Genomic DNA, 26,929 nt, shown 5'->3' on the forward strand with positions numbered 1-26,929 from the left:
TGTATGTATGTATGTATGTATGTATGTATGTATGTATGTATGTATGTATTTAAATATTATAGTCTTATCTAGCTACCGTTTTTTAAGCTCATTTAATTGAAACAAGGTTTTAAAAAAAAGCGTGAACAGAAAAATGCGTCACTAGTTTAAAAACCACAACTAAAGTTTTATTTTTGATGAGAATGGGGCATTACAGTGTTTTATTTTAGACCAGATTAAGCCGTCTTTAAGACGTCTTAAATAAGACAACTTTAAGATGTTTTAGTTAAGACGACTTACAGTGTTTTATTTTAGACCAGTTTAAGACCAATTTCAAGACGTCTTAAATTCGTCTTTAAGACAACTTGTTGCTGGATGGGTAAGTAATTTAAATTATAAAACAATACATTAAAAAGATAACACAATATAAATTAAAAAAATAACTAAAAATAATATGATTATACAAAAGTATACATGAATTACATTTATTTTTGAAAGTACCCCCTTAAAAACCAAAAGCGTCAATCATTTCGTCGTTTAATCGCTTTTTTGAGCATAAAAATCCAGCCGCTGAGAATGCTCGTTCGGACCCCACACTTGTTGGCCTTATAGATAGTATATAATGATATGCTTTTTGAAGGTGATTACCTTTTGTGGTACCACTTTCAAACAACAATATTTCTTTTTGAACTTTAGAAGTCACACTTTCAACCCTTATAGGTAATGTTTGTGTTGCAGCCAATCCTTTTTCCATAACTTCAATCAATACTTCACTAATGGCTTTGATCTTATTATCACACTTCTTGCTTGATAAAGCTTCGTTCAGTTGAACATCACTATCACTATTCATGTCTGCTGATGTAATTATATCTGCCGAGTTTAGACGTTTTATTAGGTTTATTATATTTTTTTATTTTGGGCACTTGTATTTGGCAAAAAAACATCTGGGATTGTCGATGAAGTAACCTGGGCATTCTAATGAAAATAAACTATGCTACTTAATGGTGTTCTCCTCTCTTTAATTCGGTGACTCAAGACTGCATTCAATTGTTTTCCGATTTTGGATTGTTATTGTTTTATTTCGGTCAACATAAACTCCAATGCAATATTAGCTGCAACTAAAGTTGCGTTTTCGTTGATAAAGTGCTTCCACAGTTGCATTAACGGGAGTCAAAAGCACTACTAAATCTGATATGGTTCGATGTTCGTTTTCGTTCATCTTTATTGAATCATCAAAACTGGAATCCAATTCTAAATCTAGAAGTGGCTTTTTTACACAACATTTTTAACATAAAATCTTTTAAACATAAGCAAGAGATTGCTCCATCGTCTTTTTCAATCCATGATTAAATGGATGACCTTTCCAAACTCAGTTTTTACGTACTTTTGTAAATAATTTTACATTTTTTGTTGGGGACCTTTTAAAAGTTTTAACAATTTTCCTGACTTTTGTTATGTTAGGTCCAATTATTTGATGTTTAATTTTAACCGCATTTGTTTTATTCATTAGGTATGAATCATTCGAATCTCGAGTACAACCTTCCTCTTCATAAACGTATTTATCATTGTAATCATGATCTTTGTCTTCATCATCGTTGTTACTTAAGTTTGCAAAAACAATTTTCATCACCTAAACTTTTATCAACTTCCTAGCGACTGGCGTCTTTTTTTGTAAAGAACAGATGTAACTGCCAGCTGTAGAGCTTTTTTTGTAAAGAACAGATATAACTGCCAGCTGTAGAGCTTGGCAAAGCATAATTGTTGATCAATTTCTAGAATTTTTTCCAAGTTTCTTCGTAACGCTTGCACCATCAGTCGTAATACCCATGATATCATCCTCAAGGTTTGTTTTAAAGTTGTAAAAACTTTCTTTTAGTAGTAAAACGCACTTTTCTGCTGGCATAGATGCTAAAATGAGAATATAACCTAAATTCCAATAGCTTTTCAGCTATCATGTACATTAAAATTCATATAACTGCAGTTTCCAAGTGAAGTTTACTCATCAAGTGATAAGGAAAATTTAGAGCCTCTTGATATTGGATCAATTATTTCCTTTAAAAATTGCTTTTTAATCTGCTCGTAGTAGTTTAACACCATTTTGCTGATAGTATAACGTGATTTTGGGACATCTTTAAATTCTCGCGCTACTAACCCGGCTCGTATATCAATGGAATTACAAATTGCACTAAATGATATACCATCTTTTGCTGCCATGCGTGCCAACATTTCAGATTGATTTTCCTCTTCTTTCGATGTTGCTAAAAGTAGTTCGTGGTTTTCGGTTTTTTGTTTTGAGGTTCTTCTTCTAAATCTTCTTCTAAATCTTTCGAATTTGAAGCTCTCGTGAATAAACTTGCTGCTTGCGATTGCAATGTTACTTTAAGTTTGTTTAGATAGTAAATGGGAATGTAGACATTTTGTTGAACCACCAGCAATTTTCAATATTTTTTTGCATGTTCCAACTTAGCACACGGCTCTTTCAAATGTTTCTCTAAAGAAATATCTCCATATAAGATTTGTGGTGTTGAATTCAGCGTAGTTCGTCATGATATTTACTTTTTTATTTTAAAGTTCAAAAGTTCTTAAATTATTTCAACTTACGTTTCTTTATCAGATCTGTAATTCTTACAGAATTTGTTGCTTTGAAAAGGATTACCACTTTGAATAACTGTAAAAAAAGTTTATTTAATAAACCTTTTGATTATGAAAACTTCATCAATTGAAACCGTAGTTGAAAATCTTCTGAGAATCACGCATACATTTTGTCGCATAAAAATTATAGGGTCCTGTCTAATTTATTTGTTGTTGTGAAAATTTAACTTTCAATTTTTCTTCGTTAAAATGCTTTATTCCTGTCATTTTTTATAATTAAAACTATACGTCTTTTTCGTTATTTATGTTTCATAAATAACGAAAAAGACGTATAGTAATAATTTTTTAATGCCATTTTTAAAATTAAGTTTTTAAGAATAGCGAAGCCTGTTAGGAGGTCATATTAACTGTTTGTTTAAATTATAAAATAAAAACAAAAATACTCAAGAAAATTATTCATTTTTTAAAAAAGAAATTTTTTTTTTTTTTTTTTTTTTTAGTTACACAACAACAAGTGAGGTTCAATTAAAATTTAGGTTAGACCTTTTTAGGTAAGACCTTTTTAGGTAAGACCTTTTTAGGTAAGACCTTTTTAGGTAAGACCTTTTTTTAAATTTATAATAAATACTTGTTACGAAGTTAAAATGTTGTTTAATTGAAATATCGCTGCATTTAAAACGTTTTTAAAAAATATTTTTTTAAAAAACGTTTAAGCAAGTTTTCATCAGGTTCCTCTTCAAAGTTTTCATCAGGTTCCTCTTCAAAGTTTTCATCAGGTTCCTCTTCAAAGTTTTATCAGGTTCCTCTTCAAAGTACAAAAGACGTACAAAATTAAGCAAGTTTTCATCAGGTTCCTCTTCAAAGTTTTCATCAGGTTCCTCTTCAAAGTTTTCATCAGGTTCCTCTTCAAAGTACAAAAATGACGTACAAAATTAAGCTCTTGAAAAAAAAATTTTTGATGAAAATTAATAAAATTTTGGTTTAAATTTGTATTAAATTTGTAATTGAACGAAATTTTGAAGGATGCCAAGGCCAATAATTACTATATTCAAATGGGATAATAATTACTTATCTAAGAATATAAAAATTGAATTATTAACAAGATTGTTTCAGAGTTTAATATTATCTTTTTATTATTATTGTTTTCTAGAACTCATTATTTTAACGTGATTGTGATTAAATACGCTTACACAGAAATTAAAATTAAACTTAAAAAACTGTTTATTTTCTGAAATCATAAACTTGTATTACTAAAGAACAGAAAAAAACAACAACAAAAAAAAAACAAAAAAATTAAAAAAATATAAACATGAGATTATATTTAGAAATTTCTTTCTCTTTTAAGCAAGTGCAACAAATTTATCATTTTTTAAAATGGCTAAATTTATCATCTTTTCAAAATTCCCTTGAAATTCAAATGCTGTAATTGGAGCAGCTGAAATGCATCTAACTACTGCTGTGATAGAAATTTATCCTCTTTATTAAAATCATATCAGCAGTTGGTTAATTTCTTTGACATCTATGATGGTTTTACGTTTTGTTTAGACGGATATTGTTCCTGTTCGATGAGTATTCTTCAAAATACATTGTAGTAGTTAAGATTTGATTTTTTACTTATCCGGAACTTTATCTTAATTTTCACTCGGCAAAACAAATTTAAATGACAGAAGATACTTTAAGAAGTCTTAAAAATTGTAAAGAAGCTTTAAGAGATCCTATGATGTCTTGAGAGGATATTGAGAGGCTTTCATTTAAAACAAAAATTTGGTGGTTTAAAAAGAATTTTCTCGTAATTTTTAATATTTAAAAAAAAATCTACTAATCAAATGGAGAGGAATAAATGTAAATATAATACTAGATTAACTTCTAAGTTGCAAACAATTTTGTCTTATGTTACGTGAGCCAACATTATGTCTTATATTACATGAGCCAATGATATATTATACATACTAGATGTCTAACTTCGATTCGAAAAGTGAAGCCGTGGAAGCCATTTCTAATTCGGGCAAAAACATATATTTTAAATTTTTATTTCGCACGTCGGATATAGCTTTTGCCCTTATTACAAATGGCGAATTCAATTTGTAAACAAAACAAGCGGCTTCACTTTTCGTCCAATAAAAACCCTCAAGTTTTATATCTAGTATATATAATATATCATTGACATGAGCCAACATTTTGTCTTACATTACGTAAGCCAACAGCAATTTTATCTTAAGAGTTATGTTAAAGTAATTTTTTTATGTTGATTACAAGCACCCAATCATGTTTTCATATTTCGATATGTAAGGATGAATATTTACGTAATTTTCATTTTTGATGTGTGAAAAAATATTGCAAAAATTTCCTCGCTCATGGAAAAAAAAGTTTGGAGTTAAATTTAAAAATAAACTTAAATAAATATTTTTCTTTTTTTAATATCTTTTCATTCAAAAAACTTTTATTATTTTCATAATTCCTTATTATCATCATTATCAGTTGCGTTTGTTGGTCTATTTCTTGTTTTCCGTTTATGGGTCTGGTATCTAAGTATGAGGTCTAGGTATCAGGTTCTATTAAAACGAACAAATTTTGTGATTGGGTTGATTTTGAAAAGGAAAAAATTATGATGGACGTCACCGAAGGTATCGGATTAACGAGCTAATCTACGAATGAGTGAATTAATGATGATATTTTTTTAGGAAACCAATCTGTTCCAGCTTTCCTGCTGTAAACCTGCTTTCAATCTGCTATCAATCTGTCCATTTTTACCGATTCTTGCTATCACCTACAAATTCTTCTTTATATCTCCTAAAAATGCTTCTTGGTATGACATAAATTAGATAAATAAATTTTGTCAGAATATAAATTCGACACCTAAGCATTTTAATGTATATTCTTTTAAAAAAAATTCCGCTCATGAATAGTTGCTAAAAATTCACAATGAATAATTGATCCATCTATTGATAATACCTCATTGACTCAAACTAAAACTTTTCTGTAAAAAGTTGCGCGTTAAATTAAAAACATCGAAAAAACTTAACGATGAAAGTTTTAAAAGATTTGGCTGCTGTACTTTTTGTAAAACCGTCAACCGTCAATTTTTCCTTAGAGCTTTGATTTATTAAATTATCCACGATTTCTTTTTCATTTATTCTTCTCAACTTTAATCTGCCTGTTATTAATAATTAAATAATTGGAGCTTAAAAACGCAAACTTTTCTTTTTTTTCGATGCGAAGGTTATTGTTTTTTGTTTGTTTTGAATTAAAACGATCTACTTGAAGTATGTGATTAAAACCGATATTTGCTTTTAGACAACGAACTTTTTAAGGAAAAAATCATAAATTTTAAACGAGTTTAAATACTTTACGTCACCAATATGTAGATAACTTATTATAAATAAACTTTATTGAAAGAAAAAGAAACAAAAAGGGAAGAAATAGATAAAAAAAACTATTCAGAAGTTTAACATTTGGCTTCACAATTTCTAGAAACAAACTCAATTAACTAAATTTGACTTCAAAAAAAAAACTTAAGGTGAGAAAAAAGGTTTTAAAAGGTGTTAAAATAACAAATTAAAATAACAAAAGTATTGTTTTAAATTTGTTTTTAAATTTCATTTGTAATTCTTTTTTAGAGTTTAAAAATGAAAGTTGGTCAATTTTTGCAACGTGCTTTCTACGGTGATGGTGCGACCCCGTTGCCTATTGGAATATGCTTTGTTGTATATTTGCTTATCGTAAGCTTGCTTGACTAAATGATATTGATTCATTGTTACATCTTAAATTCTTCACAACTTTTTAAGTTATTTTACATAGAATATATTTTAATTTATCTTTTCATAGCTATTCAATGGAATGGTGGCGACTAATCTTTCGTCTTACCTTCCTCAGCTTGTTAAGGTGAATAAAATAACTATAATTATTAAAAGTTCAGATTTTAACTGACTTTAAAAACATTTTTCTTTTCGTGAAATCATCATCATCATGATTATTAATATTATTATTATTATTATTATTATTATTATTATTATTATTATTATTATTATTATTATTATTATTATTATTATTATCATTATTGTTATTATTATTATTATTATTATTATTATTATTATTATTATTATTATTATTATCGTTATTATTATTATTATTATTACCGTTATTATTATTATTATTATTATTATTATTATCGTTATTATTATTATTATTATTATTATTATCGCTATTATTATTATTATTATTATTATTTTTATTATTATTATTATTATTATTATTATTTTTATTATTATTATTATTATTATTATTATTATTATTATTATCGTTATTATTATTATTATTATTATCGTTATTATTATTATTATTATTATTATTATTATTATTATTATTATTATTATTATTATTATTATCGTTATTATTATTATTATTATTATCGTTATTATTATTATTATTATTATCGTTATTATTATTATTATTGTTATCGTTATTATTATTATTATTATTATTATTATTATTATTATTATTATTATTATTATTATTATTATTATTATTATTATTATTATTATCGTTATTATTATTATTATTATTATCGTTATTATTATTATTATTATTATCGTTATTATTATTATTATTATTATTATTATTATTATTATTATTATTATTATTATTATTATTATTATTATTATTATTACTATTATTGTTAGTGTAAAATGATAATCTAAGGTAATAGGGAGGTATGGGTCTAGGGTTATGTGGAAGGGATATTTGGAAGGTTGGATCGAGGTTGATGGTCTGAGGATTACTTGGTTTAGAATGCGCAAGATTTAATCTAAAAGATTAAGGTTGTGTTGTGCCGTCCTCAATATATTTTATCATACAATACATTTCAATAAACGTTCTATTAGTGTTTATTGGTTGGCACTCTTTTATTCATTAAGTTATAAAATACAAATAATGCTCTCTTACTCTACTTGTAGTTTTCAATACTGCTTTTATCGGTAGCTCCTCTTTAGAAGAGCTAAAGAGGAGCTACTGATAATAAAATTTTTAACTGACTTTAAAAACATTTTTCTTTTCGTGAAATAGTTAATATATTTTAGAGTGAAATTGAAGTGCCTGTACTAATACCTGTACCAATAACCTTATTGTGAGGGCGGCCTTTTAATTTTATTATAAATTTTATTACCATTATTTTTGTTATTAAGCTTTAAACTCTTTCTTCTTTTTTTTTTTAATAAAAAAACGGCGAAACTTCTGCTTACTTTTCTTCAACCAAATTTTTCTTCTGACTATTTTTTTTTTTTTGTTTACTTCTTTTGCTTTATCAACGATTTCAAATTCTTCAATAATAAAAACTCTCTTTCTCTAAAAAATCATTCTCAAAAATCATTCTTAAAAACTCTGACTTCTTTTCTTCATTTATATAAAAAGAGAACCTTTTCCTCCATCTTTTTCGTTTACTCAATAAGTAGTTCTTCTCAATTTTTTTTTTGTTATTTCAGAAAACCTTCTCACTCTTTTTGTTTGTTTTTTGTTTTGTTTTGTTTTGTTTGTTCAGCCCTTCGTAATTCTATTTTTGAGATTTTATAGTTCTCCATTATTATTTGTTTCGTTGCTATATCTATTTATGATTAATTTTTTGCTTTTCTGCTTCCTCACATTATCATAGTTAAACGAGTTCGTCAAGTTTTTCGAGTTAAAAATTTTTCCTACAAAAGTTCGTTAAATAGTAAAGTTTTTAAAATAACTCACTTGTCAACTTTTATTCATTAATTTTATTCATTATAATTATTTCATTCATTTTATTAACAACTTAACAATAGTTGCATGAAATATAAATCAATCCAATACTGACAAATTAAAAATTGACAAAGTCAATATTTTTTCCGACATAAACAAGTTATTCAATACAGTTTACATGAAGATTTGTTCATTTGCGTGTGAATATGTACTACCTGTCCCCATAAAAACTTTTTCTTATGTTGTGCGCCATAAGATACTCAACCAACTCCGATCCCAGATCCCAGAATTATTTTTTGATTTCTTTGGTTCGATCCCAGATTCGGAAAAAGTTGAAAAAAGATTTTCAAGAAGATTTTTTTGCAAACTCTTTGCAGCCTCGGTTTGATTTCACTTTGCCGATCATTGTTGGGATCCTGAACAAAGATGGAATGACTTGATGGTAGTATGAATGCTAAATATAAATTTTCGTTTAACAAAACGCATCTTTATTCTTTTACTATTTAAATACTTTGTTTACATTTTCTTTTAATTGTAACCACGATTTTTTACACACCATCTGTTTATTTATTCATAATTTTCTTATAGCAGTGTGGCTATGAGTTCGTATAAATATGCACTGATTTAAACTTTTGTGTTAGTGTCATTGAAAGGTTTTAAGCCCACAAAAAACCCTTCAGTTGAAAAATATCATTCATAAATTGTGTTGTAAGAGACATAAAAGCATAATTGTTCCTGCTTGTCCACATATCAGTTATAAATGCCACTAAGTCTTTTAAATGACTTTTTTTTTTTTTAATCGTTGAACGGCATTTTGAACAAGTTATACAACAAAGTTTTTTGTCTGGAAAATATTATACTTGACAATTATTATTAAATCCATCATGTTCATGAGCCTAAGAAATCCTCAACCTTTAGACATATTAAAAGGAAGATTATCCTTACAGATAAAAACTACCATTCCAAAATTAAAACGTATTTGCTTTGGACCACTGAACTCATAAAAGGTCTTAATCCCCATCATAATATAGGCGTTGTAAAAGGCCTTAATCCCCGCCATATTATAGGCATTAAAAAAAAGATGTTCTGTTGCGGTCAAAACAATATATTTAGAATTGAAAAAAGTTTTGACCGCCACCGAACATCTTTAATTAGATGCACTATTGAGCTACTCTCAATAACATTTGATTGGTAAAAACTAAAGAAATCCTGCTGAACTTCTAAATCTCCGCAAACGGTTCTCAAACATATGGACTATTGTTCAAGATTGCTAATGTCAGTGTATTCGTCAGCCATTATTGTAAAAAAAAAAAAAAACGTTTTCTATAAATTCTTTTAAACTCACGAAGGACATGCTGAGCCATCGAATCCAAAAGTTCTTTTTGAAGATCATTGTGGGTATAATTTAAGTTTATTTTTTCCGGTGTCCAATGAAATCGAAGGATATTTTGTTCTGAGGAGCATGACCAACTACGTAAAGTTATCATTCACTGGGTTTCCTTGGATAGCGATTCCTTGCCATGCCAAAATCAGAAGCATCGTATGACATCAAATGTTTCCTTTTTTTTTTTGATCGCGAATCCACAATACTCTGGGTTGTTAATTCAGCAATATTGGTACCTTTGCTCACAACAATCTCCAATGAAGCAGTTGCTTTTGAGTTTCAAAACACTTAGGTGCTTTTTTTTTAACTAGTGTTTAACTATTGCTTTTTAAAACTAGTGTTGTTATCGACTTTTACTAAATCGACTAAAAGTTAACAAGTCAAAAGTCCAAATAAGTCGACTTTGAAAATTCGAATAGTCGATTTAATCGACTATGGGTCTCCTACTAATTGACTAAAAGTCGATTTAGTCGGGTAATCATCCTAAAATCCTTATTGTAACTTTTTCACTTAATTTAATTTTATCAATCTCTAATATTGTTTTGATGTTGATCAATTAGTAAAGAGACATCTTTATAAAAACTTTATCTTGTAAAAATAAGTTATTTGTAAGGATTAAGCCATGCGTAAGAATATCATTCATAGCTGTTTTTTTAATTCAACCAAAATATCTGAGCATTGAACCTAATTTGCTGTATCACATAAACTTAACTCTTAGCTTACTGTATGTACTAGCACACACGTCCCGGGAATCATGAGAAACTGTCACGGAAGACTCCGAAAAAATCCTTTGGAGGGAATGATCCTCACACATTACTGTTCTCAAAAATGCAAAAAATGAAATCTTTTGTGACCGTCCGAGAAAAAAAAATCAGTTTGAATTTTTTCATTTATTCCTTAAAATCATGAATTGACAACTCTGACTCTTTTTGCATTTTTACAGCATATCTAAACAAATTCTACTCAAGCACTCGTTAGATATGGATACTAAGATAAATGTGTACACAATAATATTTAAAAAGGATTCCTAAATCAAGCCAAACAGATTGTAAACTCTTGATGACTTTAGACACTCTTGCTGTTGAAGTCAACCATGCATGCTTTGAGCCACTTTGCATACTCTGGATGGTTGTTGGGCCTTTTGTATCTTTCCCAACAATATTTGAAGCTGTGGTGCAGTGCCTCAGTGGCTTGCTCACTGTATTTGCCAAGTGATTCTTTTTTCAACAGAATAAAGTCTTCCACATGGAAGAACACTGCGTGAACTTTTGGGGTGACACTGACCCCTTGGAAAGAAAGGTATGATGCTCTGAAGGCCTGAATCTTTGAAGCGAAGTGAGGATCAAGGGTGCTGCCAAGCAGGAGGACACTACAGCATCAAACTTTTGAAGAGTGTCGATGATGCCAAAAATATTGAAGGCACAATCCTGTATAAAGAAATGCTCAAATTTAGTAAAGAAAAACATAAACAAAACACTATACCATGTACTTCTGAAGAGATTAGCATAAGGTAAATTGTAAAACTTAAAAAGTACCTTCTCAGCCAGTTTCCTCAGCACATCTGCATTCCTCAGAAGCTTACGACATTCATTGCCAGCAAACTGGCCACTATGGAAAGGATGGCTCTTGATGTGCAGTGATCTTGGCCAATCATCAGCCTTTGGCCATGCCTCTTTCAAGGCCTTGAAGAGGTGATTGACCACACCAAGGAGGAGGTGGAGCTCCATGGGTGCTATGAAGGTGAGGACCAAAGAGCTGTCTGGTTTGTTGAAGAGTGGCAAGTGAATGACATTCTTGAACAGTCATGCTTGTTTTGGATCTTGCCCATGTGCCTGAAACACAAGAACAATTTTATTTTTCCAATTTTTCTATTAAATTGACATTAATGAAAGAATAAAGGTTAGATCTGGTGTCAAGAAACAGTTATTGTTGTTTGAATTGGTAACTGAAATAGTAAAAAATTAAGACTGTTTTAAATTTTCCACGTAAAGAAGGAATGTAATTTTTACCTGAAAGGCATCAAAGCACTGTCGCAGTGACCCAAACGTCCGAAGGTTCCCTTTTTGAGAGAGTTTTTTTGCTTCAACATCACACCAAGTGCAGGGATGTGAGCAGGAATGGGACTGAATGCCACATACAATGTTGGCCAGTTTTAAGTCGCAGGAGAAGAGAAAGTCAACTCCATCAGGATGGATTAAGTCAAGGATCTTCTGAATGTTGGTGTAGTTTTCAGGAACATCTTCAGCAATGGCAACCAGAAGCTGGCGCTTGACGCTTGTGTCTTTTGCTTCTTGTGAAGCCAGAGTCTTTTTTCGAGGGGGAGATTGTAAGTCTTCAGGTTGTTCAGCTTCTTGAACTCCGAGGCTGATCTTGAGAAAGCTTCCTCTACCATCAATGCCAAGCTTCACAACATGTTCTGAGTAAATTTTTCTTTGGAGCAGCAGCTGATCAAGAAGGTCTGCTAGTTTGATGCAGTGAACAACAATTTGACTTCTTTTTTCTGTTTTGTCAGTGGTGATCTCAATTGTAGATTGGGTAAAGTATTCTGCTAAGCTCTTGCCAAGCTCAGCAAACTTTGCATGAATGTTTGGCTCCAAGACTCAAGCCTGGGAGAAGTGGTTAAGTGTGGACACTAGCTTCTTTACAAATTGATTTGACAGCCCGGTGTTGGCTTGAAGTTGCACTAACTCTCGAGCGCTCAAAACATCAGCTTCAGGGAAGAGATTCTTGGCACTGGATGGACCTAGGATCACAGAGGAATTCTCATTACTAATTTACAAAAGTCTCTTAAGTATTTAAACCACGAAAATAATGTAGCAGTACCTATTAAGAACAATAAGTCTTACCTTTCTTTACTCGCAAAAGGCGACCACCAGAAGTTTGAGCCAGTTTCACAGTCCCAAGTGGAGAAGCTTCCTTGGCAGCAACTACAGATGCTGAAACTTGCTCTCCAACCTTAGGGTTTTCAAATGCAAGTGCTGTCATATTTTCACTGAAGGAGGCATTGCTGCAGTTGTGTGGCACCCCTCTTCCAATGATTGAAAGGCAGTCTGAGCACCTCCGCTGTGTTGCTTTAGGCTGTGCTGAATTTGAAGATGGTGGGTTGTCCAGAGGATGCTTTTCAAGGAACTTAATCCGCCCTAACTTACAGATAAGACAGTAACATGCTTGCTCTCTTGTAACTGGTCTCATTCTGATAGAGGAGAAATCAAAGACAGGGGAAATGGTGACAGGCTTTCCCCTTGCTTTTTTCCCTAATGCAAGCATACATGTGTCACAAATGCCTCTGGGCACTCTTGAGTCACTGAAGTCTATAGGAGTTGGAAGGGTTTCTAGCACAACTTGTCACAAGTGGCCTGTCACCTCTCTGACACACATTCTCATGCAGAGAAAACAAACTGTTTTCCTGCATTCATCATGGGACTTGACTGAACTAGGCATGATCGCAAAGCAGACCTAAAGAAAATCACTACTTTTATGCATATGATTAGGACTGTCATTGGTGACTAGCAAAAGTTGACATTGAAAATGTATTTAAAAATTAAAAAGAAAATGAGTAATTGGTCAAGAAACACCTTGTCATCATTAAATTTGTATGGAAAATTTACCTTTAAAATGGGATCCGAAGCAGATAAATTCTCATGCACAGATATTTAGGTATTGCACACTTTATTTTGTCAGTGCTATTTCCCGGAATTCAGAAAAAAAATTTTGATTAAAAATATAGCACAAAGCAAATATTTAAAGATTGGTCCTTTAGACATATTGGCAAGAACTAACAAATCCTGTCTAATAAAAAATTACATATCAGGAAATGGTATCATTTACGGCTTTTTAGAATAGATATAAAACTTTAAAAAGGATTTATATTAATATATTTATATTTTACTTACTTTTTCTTAGTAAAGATGTTTTTGGTCAAATTCATCTCAGTATCCATATCTAAAGAGTGCTTGAGTAGAATTTGTTTAGATATGCTGTAAAAATGCAAAGAGTCAAAGTTGTCAATTCATGATTTTAAGGAATAAATGAAAAAATTCAAACTGATTTTTTTTTCTCGGACGGTCACAAAAGATTTCATTTTTTGCATTTTTGAGAACAGTAATGTGTGAGGATCATTCCCTCCAAAGGATTTTTTTTGGAGACTTCCGTGACAGTTTCTCATGATTCCCGGGATGCGTGAGCACTTCATCAATGTTTCCTTTTTCTCATTAAAGTAACTAGTTGATGCTTTTTAAAACAAAATGTTAAATAATGTATTATAGTACTTAAGGATGCGAAAAATTTTTATTAATCTGCCCCCTCTAAAAAAGTTTAGCCGCCCCATCTGCCCCCCACCTATCTACGCGACCACTTTTTTTTAAATTTTTTGTTATTTTTTTGCTTTAATTGTTGTAAAAAATGATATAAAATGTCCATTCGTGTTTTTTGTCTTTACTTTGTGATGGTAATTTCCTTTTTATTTTGTTTGTTTATTCGATTTTAATTCATCTAATAGATTAGATGGATTAAAATGCCCCACGGTTGTATTGGCCATGAGATAGAACGACGCGTTAAAAATTCAATTTTAAGCGATTAACTTAAAAAAACTTTATTGCTCTGTTTAATCTACTTGAGCACATTGTTTATTGTTTTTTCACCTAAGCTAAACTTTTTGATTTTAAATTCATGCTTTTAATGCTATTATGAAGATATTACAACTTTTTGTAAATAGATTATTTAATAATGCTTTTAAATCACGTGCTTTAAAATAATACTGAGAGATAAAAAGAGAGAAAGCTTGTTATCTCTTTCCTGTTTGTTTCCTAAGAAAATTCAATTAGTCAAAAAGGGCGGTACAGAAGTTCGTAAATGAGTCGAACTTTTAATGTTCGAATCAAATTATGTTCGAATTTAGAAATTTCTAAACTCCTGAAGTTGAATTTTGACTCAGGATTGTTTTCATTCTCACTTTCTAACAAAAAATCATTTCATTTCAAAAATTTTGATGCGGAATTGTGCTAACTTGACATAAGTTTTGTCGTTTTTTTTTTCTTTTTTTCTTTTTTACTTTTTTCCAACTTCATAAGAAATATTTTTACACTCTATTCGAACTTCTTAAACAAAAAAAATTTTTTACAGTCAATAAAAGGTGTCAATAAATGTTTGAATTAGAAAGTACTAACATTTATTGACACCTTTTCTAACTTCTTCCGCTTTTCTACGCCCCATAAAAAATAATACTAAATATATATAAAATAAAACTAAATATCTAGCAAGACGATTCAGCCTAAAGAAACAAAAAAAAACCAAAAAGAACAATCAAATATGTTATGAATAACAAAATGTGTTTTTTAAAGTTGTTAATAAATTCACTTTTTTCGTAAATTGATTTAAAAAGCGAGTTATTTTGTAGAAATGGTCGTTCATTAGGGTGAAATAATATTTTTTGTTCATGTGCAGTCACAACTTTTAATAAATGTGTTACTTTATACTTAAATGCGTTATACATTATACTTTATTTAGAAATCAACAAATTTATATATATGTTAGGAGTCTTGTAAACTCATTTATCTAAAAAGAAGTTTACTTTTAGATATAAATAAAAAAAAATTAAAAAAAAAATTAATATGTTGTTCTGTGCTCATAGACCATTTCGGGCTGCTACAGCTACTAACTATATTCTATCAGGTACATTATGAAACTTCATCAATTTTTGGTAGGTTACTTTGCATCTTTTCAAATAAGTGAATGAATGGTTGGAGTTGTTGTCAGAAGAGAGCAAATGATCTTTCACATAGAATTCTTATAATTGCTTAGGATATCTGTGTTACTCTGAATTGACTGGGAAAAAATCCTGTTGTAACAAGTAAGCTTCAATTGTTGTAAGCAATTGTTGGTGATAAAGACAAAAATATCCAAACATTTGTTTACTATAACTAATATTGTTTAAAATACTCCAGTAGTAAAATTCATGATTGAAAAGAACAATACTAGAATAAATTCTATGTAAATAAATTCTAAAAAAATGATTGGCTTGAATGCTCAAATATGACTTTCATTACTGCAAGATGTCACTTTAGAGGCCAGGGCTAGCAGCTTTCTAATATATGAACATTTTGCATTTCTGGGCATTTTAAGAGACAGTTGTTATGGCTATATATATGAACAACCTATTTTTATATGAATTTTGAATTTTGGTTTATTGATAGCTAAAACCTGAAATTTTTTACTTCAAGCCTTTTCATGCATAACATATATGCTCAAACAGACTCACAATATAAAGTAATACATAAGTATAATATTTGAATTTAAATTCATCATAATTGATGGTGATTTATTATGCTTTTTTGAGAATTTGATTGCAATTTTCTTTTAGTACTGGCTTTTAACACATCATTTAGACTGATTATCAGTCTGATAGAACTCTGATTTGTTAATAATAAGTTTGAACTATTATATACATTTTTTATGGATTTAGATACATTTTGAGATATTCAAGTTTAGTCTTATTTTGATGGCTTTGTCTGTAATATCTTAATTATTTCTAGGGATCTTTATATCTCTCTGTAATCACTAATGTATCTCTATAACAAGTTGTAGATGTGCATGTCGAAAAAATACTGTAGTTTAAGTTTTATGTGTATCTATATATTACATTTATACATACATACATACATACATACATACATACATACATACATACATACATACATACATACATACATACATACATACATACATGCATGCATGCATGCATGCATGCATACATACATACATACTAAAATAACTATGAGGTAAATTCAAGTACAAACCTTATTAATGTTTGAAAATAATACTTTCATTTGAAAGTATGTATATATCATTTGAAAGTATGTATGTATGTATCATTTGAAAGTATGTATGTATGTATCATTTGAAAGTACGTACTATGTATCATTTGAAAGTATGTATGTATGTATCATTTGAAAGTATCTATGTATTATTTGGTAGACTAGAAATTAAATTTTGTTGAGCATTTTTTCCATGTTTTTTTTTTGTTTGCTTTTTTTTTAAAGGAATTTAATGTCACTGAAGTTGAAGCAGGTATTTTTAATGCATGTTTTTTATCCCTAATAAATGTTAGTTTGCTTCATTCCATTGAAGCAATGAAAATATTTTTTTAGAATATCTTTACAGAAATGTTTTGGGTTAAATGATACTTTAAGATTTCAAAATAATTTTATAATTACAAAACTTTAGGAAAGTATGTCGGATTAGTTTCATCTGTAATGTCTCTAAGCAGAATTGTGAGCAGGTAAAAACAATTTTTTCGGTTTTATTCTTTAATTGCAAAAAAAATTTTGAAATATTTTCTCTTAGAACAAGATAGACATGCAGTTTTGAATGAGTTATTTTTTAGTTCATTTACTTCATCAGTTTCTTTTCTTTCTCTTTCTTCTTCCTTATTTCTATGGTGTTAATGCTATTTCAAAAGTTTCTTCAAAGTAAATTTTGATATAGTATTAATACAATATAACATATTTAGCAACCTATTATTGAAAATTTTGTTTTTCTTAGCATACTTTGGGGCTATATTTGTGACAATTTTGGTAGAAAGCAATCGTTACTTATGGCTGGATCCGGTCTTTCCATTGCAACATTGCTATTTGGATTTAGCTTTAATTATGTGTGGACTGTAGTTTCAAGGTCTCTGCAAGGCTTATTCATGGGTATGAAAGCTTAATTTTATGTTAAGCACTATGTCTTGCAAGAATAAATTATGATGAAAGTTTTGCTTCTTAATTACTCACTAAACTTATATTCCTATTCTCAACAGCCAAGTATCAATTAAATTTGTTAACAGGAATGCTTTCATTAATAGGATTGATTGTTATCACAAAAGCTGTAATATCTGATGTTGCTGATGATACCAATCTTGCTACAGGCTTAAGTTTCATATTTGCAGCAAATAATATTGGATATATAATTGGTCCTAGTATGGCTGGTATGTTTTAAACTATATGGTCAATGAATATTAACTTAAGATATATAAATAATTAGCTTTCAAAATGTGGAAAGTCAAACCTTTTTCTGAAAAAAAAAAACAAAATAAAACCAACAAAATAATAAAAAAGCAAATATTAGAAAACACGGATACATTTTTTTTTCTGAAAAAAAAAAAATAATAACAAAAAAAACAACAAAATAATAAAAACCCAAATATAAGAAAATATTACTCAAAGTTGTTTACATTAAAGTTTTTCTAAAATTAGTTTAAAAAAGATTAGAAGAATGAATCTTTTAAATCAAGCATGTTTAAGCTTAATATGTTAATTAACATGAAATGCAAGGTTCTATCCTAAAACAGTCCATTACAGTATTTATCATATGTTTACATATCCATATAAATTTCAGCAGAACGTTATAAATTTCAAGATTCATTTCATATTTTTCAAAGCGATTTTATGATTTGTTTTTTAATTTTGACAGGTTTTTTAGCTTTTCCTGCTCAAAAACATCCAAAGGTTTTCACTGCAGGTGATTTTAGTTTTTGTTATGCTTCTACATGTAATTTAAAAGGTTTTTACAACTTATGTAAATTTATTCTTTATTCAGGTAACAATCAACAATATTTTTCAGGTACATTTTGGGATGTATTCAAGGTATTTCTTCCAAATTTTATTATATCAGTTGGGTTGGCATTATCACTACTTGTTGCATTGGTCCTACTTCCTAAAAAAAACCCGTATGTTCTTTTGCTTTCTAATACACATTTATTTTTGTGAATTAGTAAAGTATTTCCTTAAATAGAAGTTATCAAAAAAATTGAAAAGATATTTCTATCATGAATATACCCAACTATATATGGAGGGTCATGGTCAAAATCAAAGTTATTCTTTAACCAAATACAGTCCCAGTTTTGAGCACTCTCATAATGGCGCTCTCATCTTATAACTAACTCTTTTCAACTTTTTATGAGAAATTAAATCTTTGTTTTTATTGCAAAATCTGAATCTAATTGAAACAGTCAGTCTTGTTAAGAATTCTTGTAATCACACAATGTGTGCATTCAAGTTATGTTGTGAGCATGTCCATTCCACAAATATGTTAATCTTGAAAAAGTGCACTTCTAACAATATTAAATAGAGTTATCTTAATTTCAAATAAAATTAAATACTAAAGCGCATATTAGCTTTTTTTGAACAGTTTAAATTTATTTTACTTTCAGTAATGTGAACTTGAAAAAAGATTTTGTTGCATCACTTTCAACTGAAAATCTTTCTAATGAAGTATTTAGCTTAAATGGAGATGATAATTTAAACAACAGTGAAAAAATTACCTTGATTTCAGAAAACGAGAATTCATTTACCCAGCTAAAACCAGACTTAAAGCAATATCAAAGCTCTATAAATCAAGATATGGTTCATCAAACTTCTTCACACCAAAATTCAAAATATCTACAGCTTCTAAAGTAAGCAAAAGGTTTTTGTATATATATTTATGCATGCATTATTTTGATTGTTTATGCACTCTAGTTTTAAGTGCAAAGTTAGCCTGAGAATCCTTAGCTTAAAGAAATGAAATCTTTAAATTATAGAAACAAAAGATTTATTGTCTCTGTCACTTTATATGCTTTGCATTCAATGACTATGGTGGGTTATGAAGACTTGTTTCCAGTGTTTGCTGCAACATCTGTCAAATATAGTAATTTATGTATTTATTAGCATAGTGATTCAAATCATTGTTTGTAACCAATACCTGGTAGCAGTTTGTTAAAGTAAACCTTACAATAACAATATAGGAATCCATATTTTTTAGATGGATTGGGCATGAACTCATCTGAAATTGGTTTGTTATATTTGATCACTGGTCTTGCTATGATTGTTATTCAATTTTTAGTCATTAACAAGGTATGCTGTCATTGCTATTTTTCAGTTGTTTTTTTTTGTTTTTTTTGTTTTTTTCAATTTGTTAAGTTTAAATGCTTAAAAAAAGTCAAATTGATGAAATATTGAGGAATTACTTTTTCTTACAGTTAGTTAACAGATATGGAGCAAAAAAGGTAGTTAAATTAATTTTTAATTTATAGTAAGAAAATACATATATTTTAATCAAAGATATCACAAAGTGTATCTTTTATTTATCTACTTCATGAAAATAGATATATATTTCTTACATCCTATATCATTTTTTGTGTTTAACAGATGTCCACAAAAAAGTGAATATTTATTAAATTGAAATTGAAATTAACAAAATTCATATTTTTTTTTAACAAAAGAGCTTGTGTAACAAGATAGCTTAAGTAACCAGATGGTCTGATTAATGGCTCTAGTTGTGCCTCTTGGACTAATGGCAAGACTAGAGCCATCAGTCAAGCCATCTGGTTACTTTTTTCTTGAGTTTTAAGGTTAGAGGAGCCATTTTATGATCACTGCAGTAAAATCCATCATTTCCAGCCACTGTATAGTGCAATAATTTCTATAAAACCGCCCACATTTTTGCCAAGCAGACAGCTTTTTGTAACTCAGATCTTTTTGGTAAAGCCTGACAATGTCATTTATTCCTGCATTTCTTTTGACTAATTTACGAGTGTAAGCATGTGAGTGTAATCACGTGATATTTTGAGTTTTTCTGTTATTTTGTTAACTTTGGAGCTCGAAAAATTGTTTGAGGTCCTTGATTTTGGTTTAGTATATGTAAATTTCTTTGTGAAGTTAAAACACTCTTTTACACACTTGTTTTTTTATAAAATGAAATTTTTATCGCTGAAAAAAAACAAGCATTTTTTCTTTTTTTTTTTTTTTTCCATTTATATCTTCATGTTGAATAATTGACATATGTAAAAGTAGGTATTTTTGTGCGACATTTAAACATAAAACAATTACTTTTTATTTTGTCTTATTTTGCAGTGGACACCTGTTGTACACAGAAATATATATTTCGTACAAATCACTTGTAAATGGATACATTTCTTACAAAGCATTTTTAAAGCCTAAATGCATGTTTTATTTCAGGTTTTTTGCAGTACAACATTTTTATTCAGTGTGCTTACTTTCTTATTGCCAACTGATGCTATGATAAAAAACAGGTGAGAAATTCATTTTAGGGACTGAGATGTTTTATTAAAAAAAATTGACTTTCATAAAAAAGTTTTAATGACATAAAGTAAGTGAGCAAGGAAGGTTGATCAAAGTTCGTTGAGTATTCTTTATTACACATCTACTCATAACTTAAATGCAAGTATTTGCTGACTCTAGAAATTCATCGTTAGTAGTATTGCAAGATTTGGAGCTAATAAGTAATCGACGACACAGGCGCTGAAAGTGTTAAATGGGGGGGGGGGGTAGAAATGGGTGGGGCTTGGGGAGGGGTACCCCTCCCTGAATGGGGTGTTTGGGGGGCGTTATCCCACTGAAATTTTTTTAGGCATAACACAGGTCTACAAAAAATTTATTGCATTAAATTTGACGCTTGTTCTTACATAATTTTGATATGCTGAATTCAAATCTGGCATCAGATTTTTATGGAAAGCTACACGATTTTTGCAATAAACATTTTTTTATTTTGCAAAACATTAGAAATAATTCTAAAATACAGATTTGAAACTCATTTGGAAGTGCTACGATATTTTTGACAATAAAAGTTGTTTACCAAACTAAAACAAAAGCAGAAAGCAGATGAAAAAAAAAGTGAACTGTTTAAAATATACATTTTATAAATATCGTCCTATAAATAAAGTCCTAGCAAAATTATCAACTTTTTATTGATTAATAACATAATCATGTTTTACTTTAGTTTTAAAAAAGATTGTAGATTACATTGTTTAATTAAAACTATTTAATCAGGAAGAAACTTTTGCTTGTTGCTCTTTCTTTTATAAACTTTTCCTGAGTCTTCTCTCTTGATGCCCCAACAGTAGTCTGCCATCATATGTATGTCCCATCGTCCTTGGTAATGATCTTTGATTGTCTTAAGATCTTGATGGAATCGCTCTCCTTGCTCTTCGCTCACATCTCCAAGATTTTCAGGAAACTGGTCAAGATGATTATTTATATAATGAAGTTTTATACTCATTTTGCATCCAAGATCACAAAAGGCTTTCAACATTTCATCAACTAAATCTGCATAGTTTTCTGCTTTTTACCAAGAAATTTTTCTACAACAACCACAAACGACAACCAAGCTGTTTTCTCTTTGATATTCATTGTTTTAATGAATTTTTTATCTTTTATAAGATAGCGAATTTGTGGCCCATTAAAAACTCCTGCTTTTTTTTTTCTCTATTGACAAACCTGGTAATGATGTAACTATATACTGAAAGCAATCACTATCAGTTTTCAGTGCTTTAACAAATTGTTTCATGAATCCAAGTTTAAGATGGAGTGGTGGAAAAACTATTTTATTTCGACTAACAATGGGTTCATTCACAATATTTTGCATGCCCACTGCGAGAGTCTTGCGAATGGGCCATTCTATTTGTATTTAGTGTTGATTTCTTGCTCAACTATCCCACATACAGAGATAACATGGAAACTTTGTAAAACCCTTCTGCTGACCAAGTAGAAAGTTAACCATCTTTAGATCTACACAAATAATCCAGTTATGTTCGCGATATTTAATCAAGTTAAGCACCATTTTAATGTCATCGTAAGTTTCTCGCAAATGAACAGAATCACCAATTGGTACAGAACCAAAAATATTTCCATTGTGCAGTAGGACGCATTTGAGGTTTCGCTTTAAACTATTGATAAAAAGTCTCCATTCTATTGGATTATATACAGAAATACCTAACTGTAATAGGAGACCTGATATATCATGACAGTAAACAAATAAACTGACTTCTGAAAAAAAGTTAACAAAGTTTTCATCTCTTGTTCTAAAGTAAGAAACTTTTGCAAAACTATCAAGTAGGTTTTTTTCCTTTAAACGTGATGCTAATACTTCTGCTGCTTGCTTAGAAAGTCCTAAATCACGAACTAAGTCATTCAGTTCTATCTGACTAAAACACTGAGGCAAACTGAAATTGTTTAGCATTAGATGAGAAGTCTTCCAAATCTGGTAAAAATTCTTCTGTTTCTATAGCAGTCATACTTTCCTCGTCTTCTGAAAAAAATAAACCTTTAAAAATTGGAAATGGAATCTCTTTAGAATGTTGAATTGGTCTAATAGCAGAAGGAATGTTGGGATAAGCTGTTTTTTGCCTCTTTATTTTGCCAATACCAGTAGTATTAACAAGACAAAAATAGCAGTCATCAATGTGGTTTTGTGGTTCCCTCCAAACCATGGGAACTCCAAAAGGTAAATTCTTTCTTTTTCCTTTTGTCCAATCTCGAAGACTTTCTTCACAAATATGGCACACAGTATGTAGAGCCCACTTTTTTTCTTGGTCGCCAAGTTTAATATCAAAATATAATTTATATGCTAGTTTTACAAAATTAGTAATGTTTCGTCTTTGTCGAACAAGTGTATAGCAACCACAGATATAACAGAATGAGTTAGGATTATGCTTGCACTTATGTCGATTTGAAGAAGCCATCATATTATATATTTGATCTAATAAAAACAATGATATGGTTCCTTTTTTATACCTATTGAATAAAAATACCTATGAAAAACATAGTTTTTAAAAAATAAATAAATTGGTTATTGCAAAAAAACTAGAGCTTACCAACAAAAACGGACCTTATATTTGGATTCAGCGTTTAAAAATACATAAAAATCAGTTTAAATATCTCATGCAACAGAAAAAAAGTTTTTTTTTGTAGACCTGTGTAATTAACCCTGCTAAATGCAGATTTGCAATCCTTTTTAAATCATATTTAAATATTTGGTACAAAACAAAATCTACCAAAAACAATTACAGTTACTGTAAAAAAATGACCAAATACGGATGAAAGTTTATGGGTTTTAGCCACAAACTCCTCCATGAGTGCTGTAATGTCAACCTTGTCTTGGTAATCTTTGTTAATGTGCATTAAAGCGAGGTGAGTGAGGTGACTCTGTGACATTGTTGGCCGCAGGCAAGTATTAAGCCGTCTCAATGCACTGAAGGACCTTTCAGAACCAGCTACGGATATTGGAACAGATAAACACAACACAACTACCTGTTCCACCATGTCAAGTAACCTGCGGGTACTTGGTTCAAGGTCTTTTAAAGCTGCTGCTAGCTGGTGTAAATCTTTAGGCAGTGACTTGTATTTAAACAACTGTGGAAGCAGTTGCAGCTGCATTACTTGTGGATGTGCATGAGCCTATCAAAGTAGCTTTTAATTTTATACAATTCTAAGTTAAAACGGCGCTGCAGTTCTGTAACTGAGTGGTCAATGGCTTCGAAGAGACTTTTCTTCCAGATAACATCTTTAGTTAATTGTTCTACTTTACGGCTTTGAGCTCCATGCGAGAAACGAGCAGGAGCATTAACTGTGGAACTACACTGTCCCTTAGGCAGCTCGAGATTCAGTGTGGTAGCTTTCTCGATGGCCTTCCTGTGTAATTCTGAAGCAAGTTCATCACTACGCAAGTCTTGAAGTTGAGCCAGAAGGAGTTGAAAACATTTTTCAGCGGCTGATGCACTCACTGATTTGGCTACCAATTCGAATTTGGAAAACAGAGCAGCGCATAATAGGACTCCATAAAAGGTTTGTGGCTTAGAAACTTGTTTGGCTAAGCCTGAGATTTTAGCCCTTGCATCACACGTACTGACCTGTCGCCTGCTAATCTTTGGTGCCTAATAGAAGGGGGGGGGGGGGGGGGGGATTTTGTGCAGCGGGTAAACACATTAATTATGGCATTAAACAACGTTTCAGCAGTGCTGTTCTGGAAATTGTAGAAACCCATAAAGCATTCCTGTACTTTTAAACTAGGGCCTACATACCGTATGCTGACAAAATTGCTCATGACCCGCGACATCTGTAGTTCCATCAGCTGTAAGGCCAAGATATGAGCACTGTGATATATTAGTGACAATGCTTCGTTGAACTGAATGTGCAAACATTTGAATAATTTCATTTTGTATTGTGTCTGACATCCATCTCTGTGAAAGAGTGATTAAACAAACGCGACATGTGTCGCATTTGTTTAACCAAACGTGACACATGTTGCGTTAGACTTTTGGGGATTTAGTTATTGTTAAAAAGCAATAACTATATCTCCAAAAAGCAATTGTACTTGTATTTTGTCAATAAAAAATTCAATAAGTCACATTTTAGTTTGTTTTTTTTTTTTGTTTTATTGAGAGTCTCGATTCGAGACCATGCGATACTATACGATTCTTTTTATTATCGGTATAGTTTGGTATTGAAGCGATACTGATAGTATCGACATTGGAACATAAGCGATACCACACGATACGAGACCTTCCTTCTCGGTATCGATTTGTATCGAACCGATACTGATAGTATCGACATTGGTATATAAGCGATACCACGCGATACGAGACCATTCTTCTCGTTATCGACTTATACGATACCGATTATCTAGTATCTACTGGATAATGACTTTGAAACAATAGACTTTCAAAAGTTGCGTTTTGACGTTTTCAAAACTGAAAATATTTTTTTTGCGACTGATTTATGAGGGCGATATTTTCTTTTATAACAGAAAAGTATTTGACTCTACATAATTTGTTATTAAAACTTTTAAAGCTGAACTCCAAACTAACACAGGAAAGTTCACGGTAATACACATCAACATCAGAAACTTAAACACAAATATCGATAAGCTAGAATACTTTCTTATCGAATGCAAAAGTTCTTTAAAAAAAAAAGAACTTTTGCATTCTTTTGAATGCAAAAGTTTTTTTTCTTCGGAGTGCATGAAATTATCGCTGTTTTGAATCGCGAATAGTATTACTTCGGGGGGGGGGAGGGGAGGGCAGAAGATATCCTCTGCCCCCGGTGCAGAAATGTTGGGTGGGCAGTTGCCCATCCTGCAACCTATGTTCCAGCGCCTATGATCGACGACCGTTGGAAAAGTAGAAACACAGTTTCATCAAATTTTTAGATATTTTTATTATATTATGAGTATTGTTTGTATTATGTATTACGGAAATATTTTATATTTATATTGAATGTAATATATTTAAGATTTAGTATTGTTTCATTTTAGGACTAGTTTGTGGGTAGCTTTATGGATTACCCAGTGCCTTATGAGAACGATGTATAGTTCTGGGGTTTTGTGCGTAAATATATTTATAAATAATTCGGTCGAGTCTGAGTTGCTAGGACTGGCTAATGGTGTAGGCTTGTCCGTCGCTTCCTTTGGAAGGTACAAACTCTATGTCTCGCAAACTTTAATATATTTTAGTATGACATAAAAATAGAATTTTTGGTTTCAATAAATACACCCTGTTTTCTTTGTAGGTCGATCGGATCAGTATGTTTTGGGATGGTGTTTACATGGTCAATGAGTAACGTTAAAAAGTCGAATTCAGGGGAGAAAAGTTTAGGATTCCCATTTAATCAGTATTTTGCATTTATGTTGATTGCAGTTTCTGCACTGCTTGTTGTGTTTATTGCCTCTCGTCTTCCTGAGAGCATAAATAAAAAGAGAATATAGGATTTTTAAAGGCTGTTATTTAAATTTTTGATTCAAATGTTTTTTATTTTTAAATTATTATTTTTTTTTTGTACCTATTTTTAGAATTTTAGAATTTCAAAAAAAAAAAAAAGATTTTTAATAATGACGACAATTTTTGATTTTTGTCAGCGATTTTCATGAAGAAGATTTAAATGAGTTTTGATTAATTCTCATACGCAATTTGTTCTCACAACGTTTAGCAAATATTTTAAGCTTTTGCGTAAAGATTTGTTAAACCAACCTTTTTTTATCTTACAGAGTCCGGTCCTCCATTTTATATTTAACTGTAAAAGCGCTTGTAAATTAGCCCAACCCAAAAAATGAATTATGAAGTATGTTTAATTATGTTTTGTCTTCGTTATCGGGTTCGTTGATGAGCTCATCCCCTCAGCACCATTATTATGTTTGTTGTATCGAATCGAAACAGTAATATCTTACGCTCGGGGAATTTATTTCAACATTTTCTACATAAAACCTCGTAAATAAAATGTGACGTACAAACTCGTTAAATTTCAACTCGATAACTCATTTGCTTTCCGCAGCGAGCAAAGCCCTATTGAAAACTACGTGGACATTGATCTATTTTCAACTCAACAACTGCTTATACAAAGCTTAAGAAAGCATTGTTTTTTTTTTGAGCTTAGCCTAAAAAGGCTAATTAAATTTAAACTCGATTTTGTTTGTTCATGCAAGGTGAAATAATATTTCTTAATGTCTTTC

The 26,929-nt window shown here is 30.2% G+C and overlaps 3 protein-coding genes across 11 annotated transcripts; 1 reads left to right on the forward strand and 2 right to left on the reverse strand.

Moving 5' to 3' along the window:
- Positions 1–390: 390 nt before the first annotated feature.
- On the reverse strand, positions 391–2,849 carry LOC145184478 (uncharacterized). Its single transcript, XM_090068522.1, has 2 exons — positions 2,581–2,849; positions 391–2,470 (listed from the first exon to the last, which is right to left on the reverse strand). Exon 2 carries the CDS (start codon positions 827–829, stop codon positions 485–487), a length of 345 nt encoding a protein of 114 aa, XP_089924648.1. The 5' UTR covers positions 830–2,470; positions 2,581–2,849; the 3' UTR covers positions 391–484.
- Positions 2,850–5,791: 2,942 nt separating this feature from the next.
- Positions 5,792–26,552, forward strand: LOC145194087 (uncharacterized). Of its 7 annotated transcripts, none has more exons than XM_090068513.1 (16): positions 5,792–6,088; positions 6,189–6,290; positions 6,397–6,453; positions 16,708–16,735; positions 16,892–16,946; positions 17,210–17,361; positions 17,514–17,636; positions 18,122–18,169; positions 18,272–18,377; positions 18,861–19,103; positions 19,230–19,336; positions 19,451–19,542; positions 19,668–19,694; positions 20,647–20,720; positions 25,739–25,897; positions 25,993–26,552. In XM_090068513.1, exons 2-16 carry the CDS (start codon positions 6,198–6,200, stop codon positions 26,186–26,188), a joined length of 1,560 nt encoding a protein of 519 aa, XP_089924639.1. In that variant the 5' UTR covers positions 5,792–6,088; positions 6,189–6,197; the 3' UTR covers positions 26,189–26,552. The 7 variants fall into 7 exon arrangements, 6 of the variants coding, with proteins under 6 accessions (XP_089924639.1, XP_089924643.1, XP_089924642.1 ...); XR_016445541.1 differs by having other exon boundaries at positions 5,818–6,088; positions 18,983–19,103; XM_090068517.1 differs by lacking the exons at positions 5,792–6,088; positions 6,189–6,290; positions 6,397–6,453 and adding an exon at positions 9,894–9,962.
- On the reverse strand, positions 10,408–13,760 carry LOC149881343 (uncharacterized). Of its 3 annotated transcripts, XM_090068519.1 has the most exons (6): positions 13,564–13,760; positions 13,279–13,353; positions 12,517–13,126; positions 11,680–12,413; positions 11,206–11,502; positions 10,546–11,097 (listed from the first exon to the last, which is right to left on the reverse strand). In XM_090068519.1, the coding sequence occupies exons 3-4, from the start codon at positions 12,935–12,937 to the stop codon at positions 12,271–12,273; spliced, it is 564 nt and encodes a 187-aa protein (XP_089924645.1). In that variant the 5' UTR covers positions 12,938–13,126; positions 13,279–13,353; positions 13,564–13,760; the 3' UTR covers positions 10,546–11,097; positions 11,206–11,502; positions 11,680–12,270. The 3 variants fall into 3 exon arrangements, with proteins under 3 accessions (XP_089924646.1, XP_089924647.1, XP_089924645.1); XM_090068520.1 differs by lacking the exon at positions 13,564–13,760 and having other exon boundaries at positions 10,408–11,097; positions 12,517–12,974; positions 13,127–13,430; XM_090068521.1 differs by lacking the exons at positions 13,279–13,353; positions 13,564–13,760 and adding an exon at positions 13,141–13,155 and having other exon boundaries at positions 10,408–11,097; positions 12,517–12,956.
- Positions 26,553–26,929: the final 377 nt, after the last annotated feature.

Source organism: Hydra viridissima, unplaced genomic scaffold, assembly GCF_058129835.1.
Source record: "Hydra viridissima isolate aposymbiotic clone 2 unplaced genomic scaffold, HvirCarnegie_v1 scaffold_12, whole genome shotgun sequence".
Taxonomy (NCBI): Eukaryota; Metazoa; Cnidaria; class Hydrozoa; order Anthoathecata; family Hydridae; genus Hydra; species Hydra viridissima.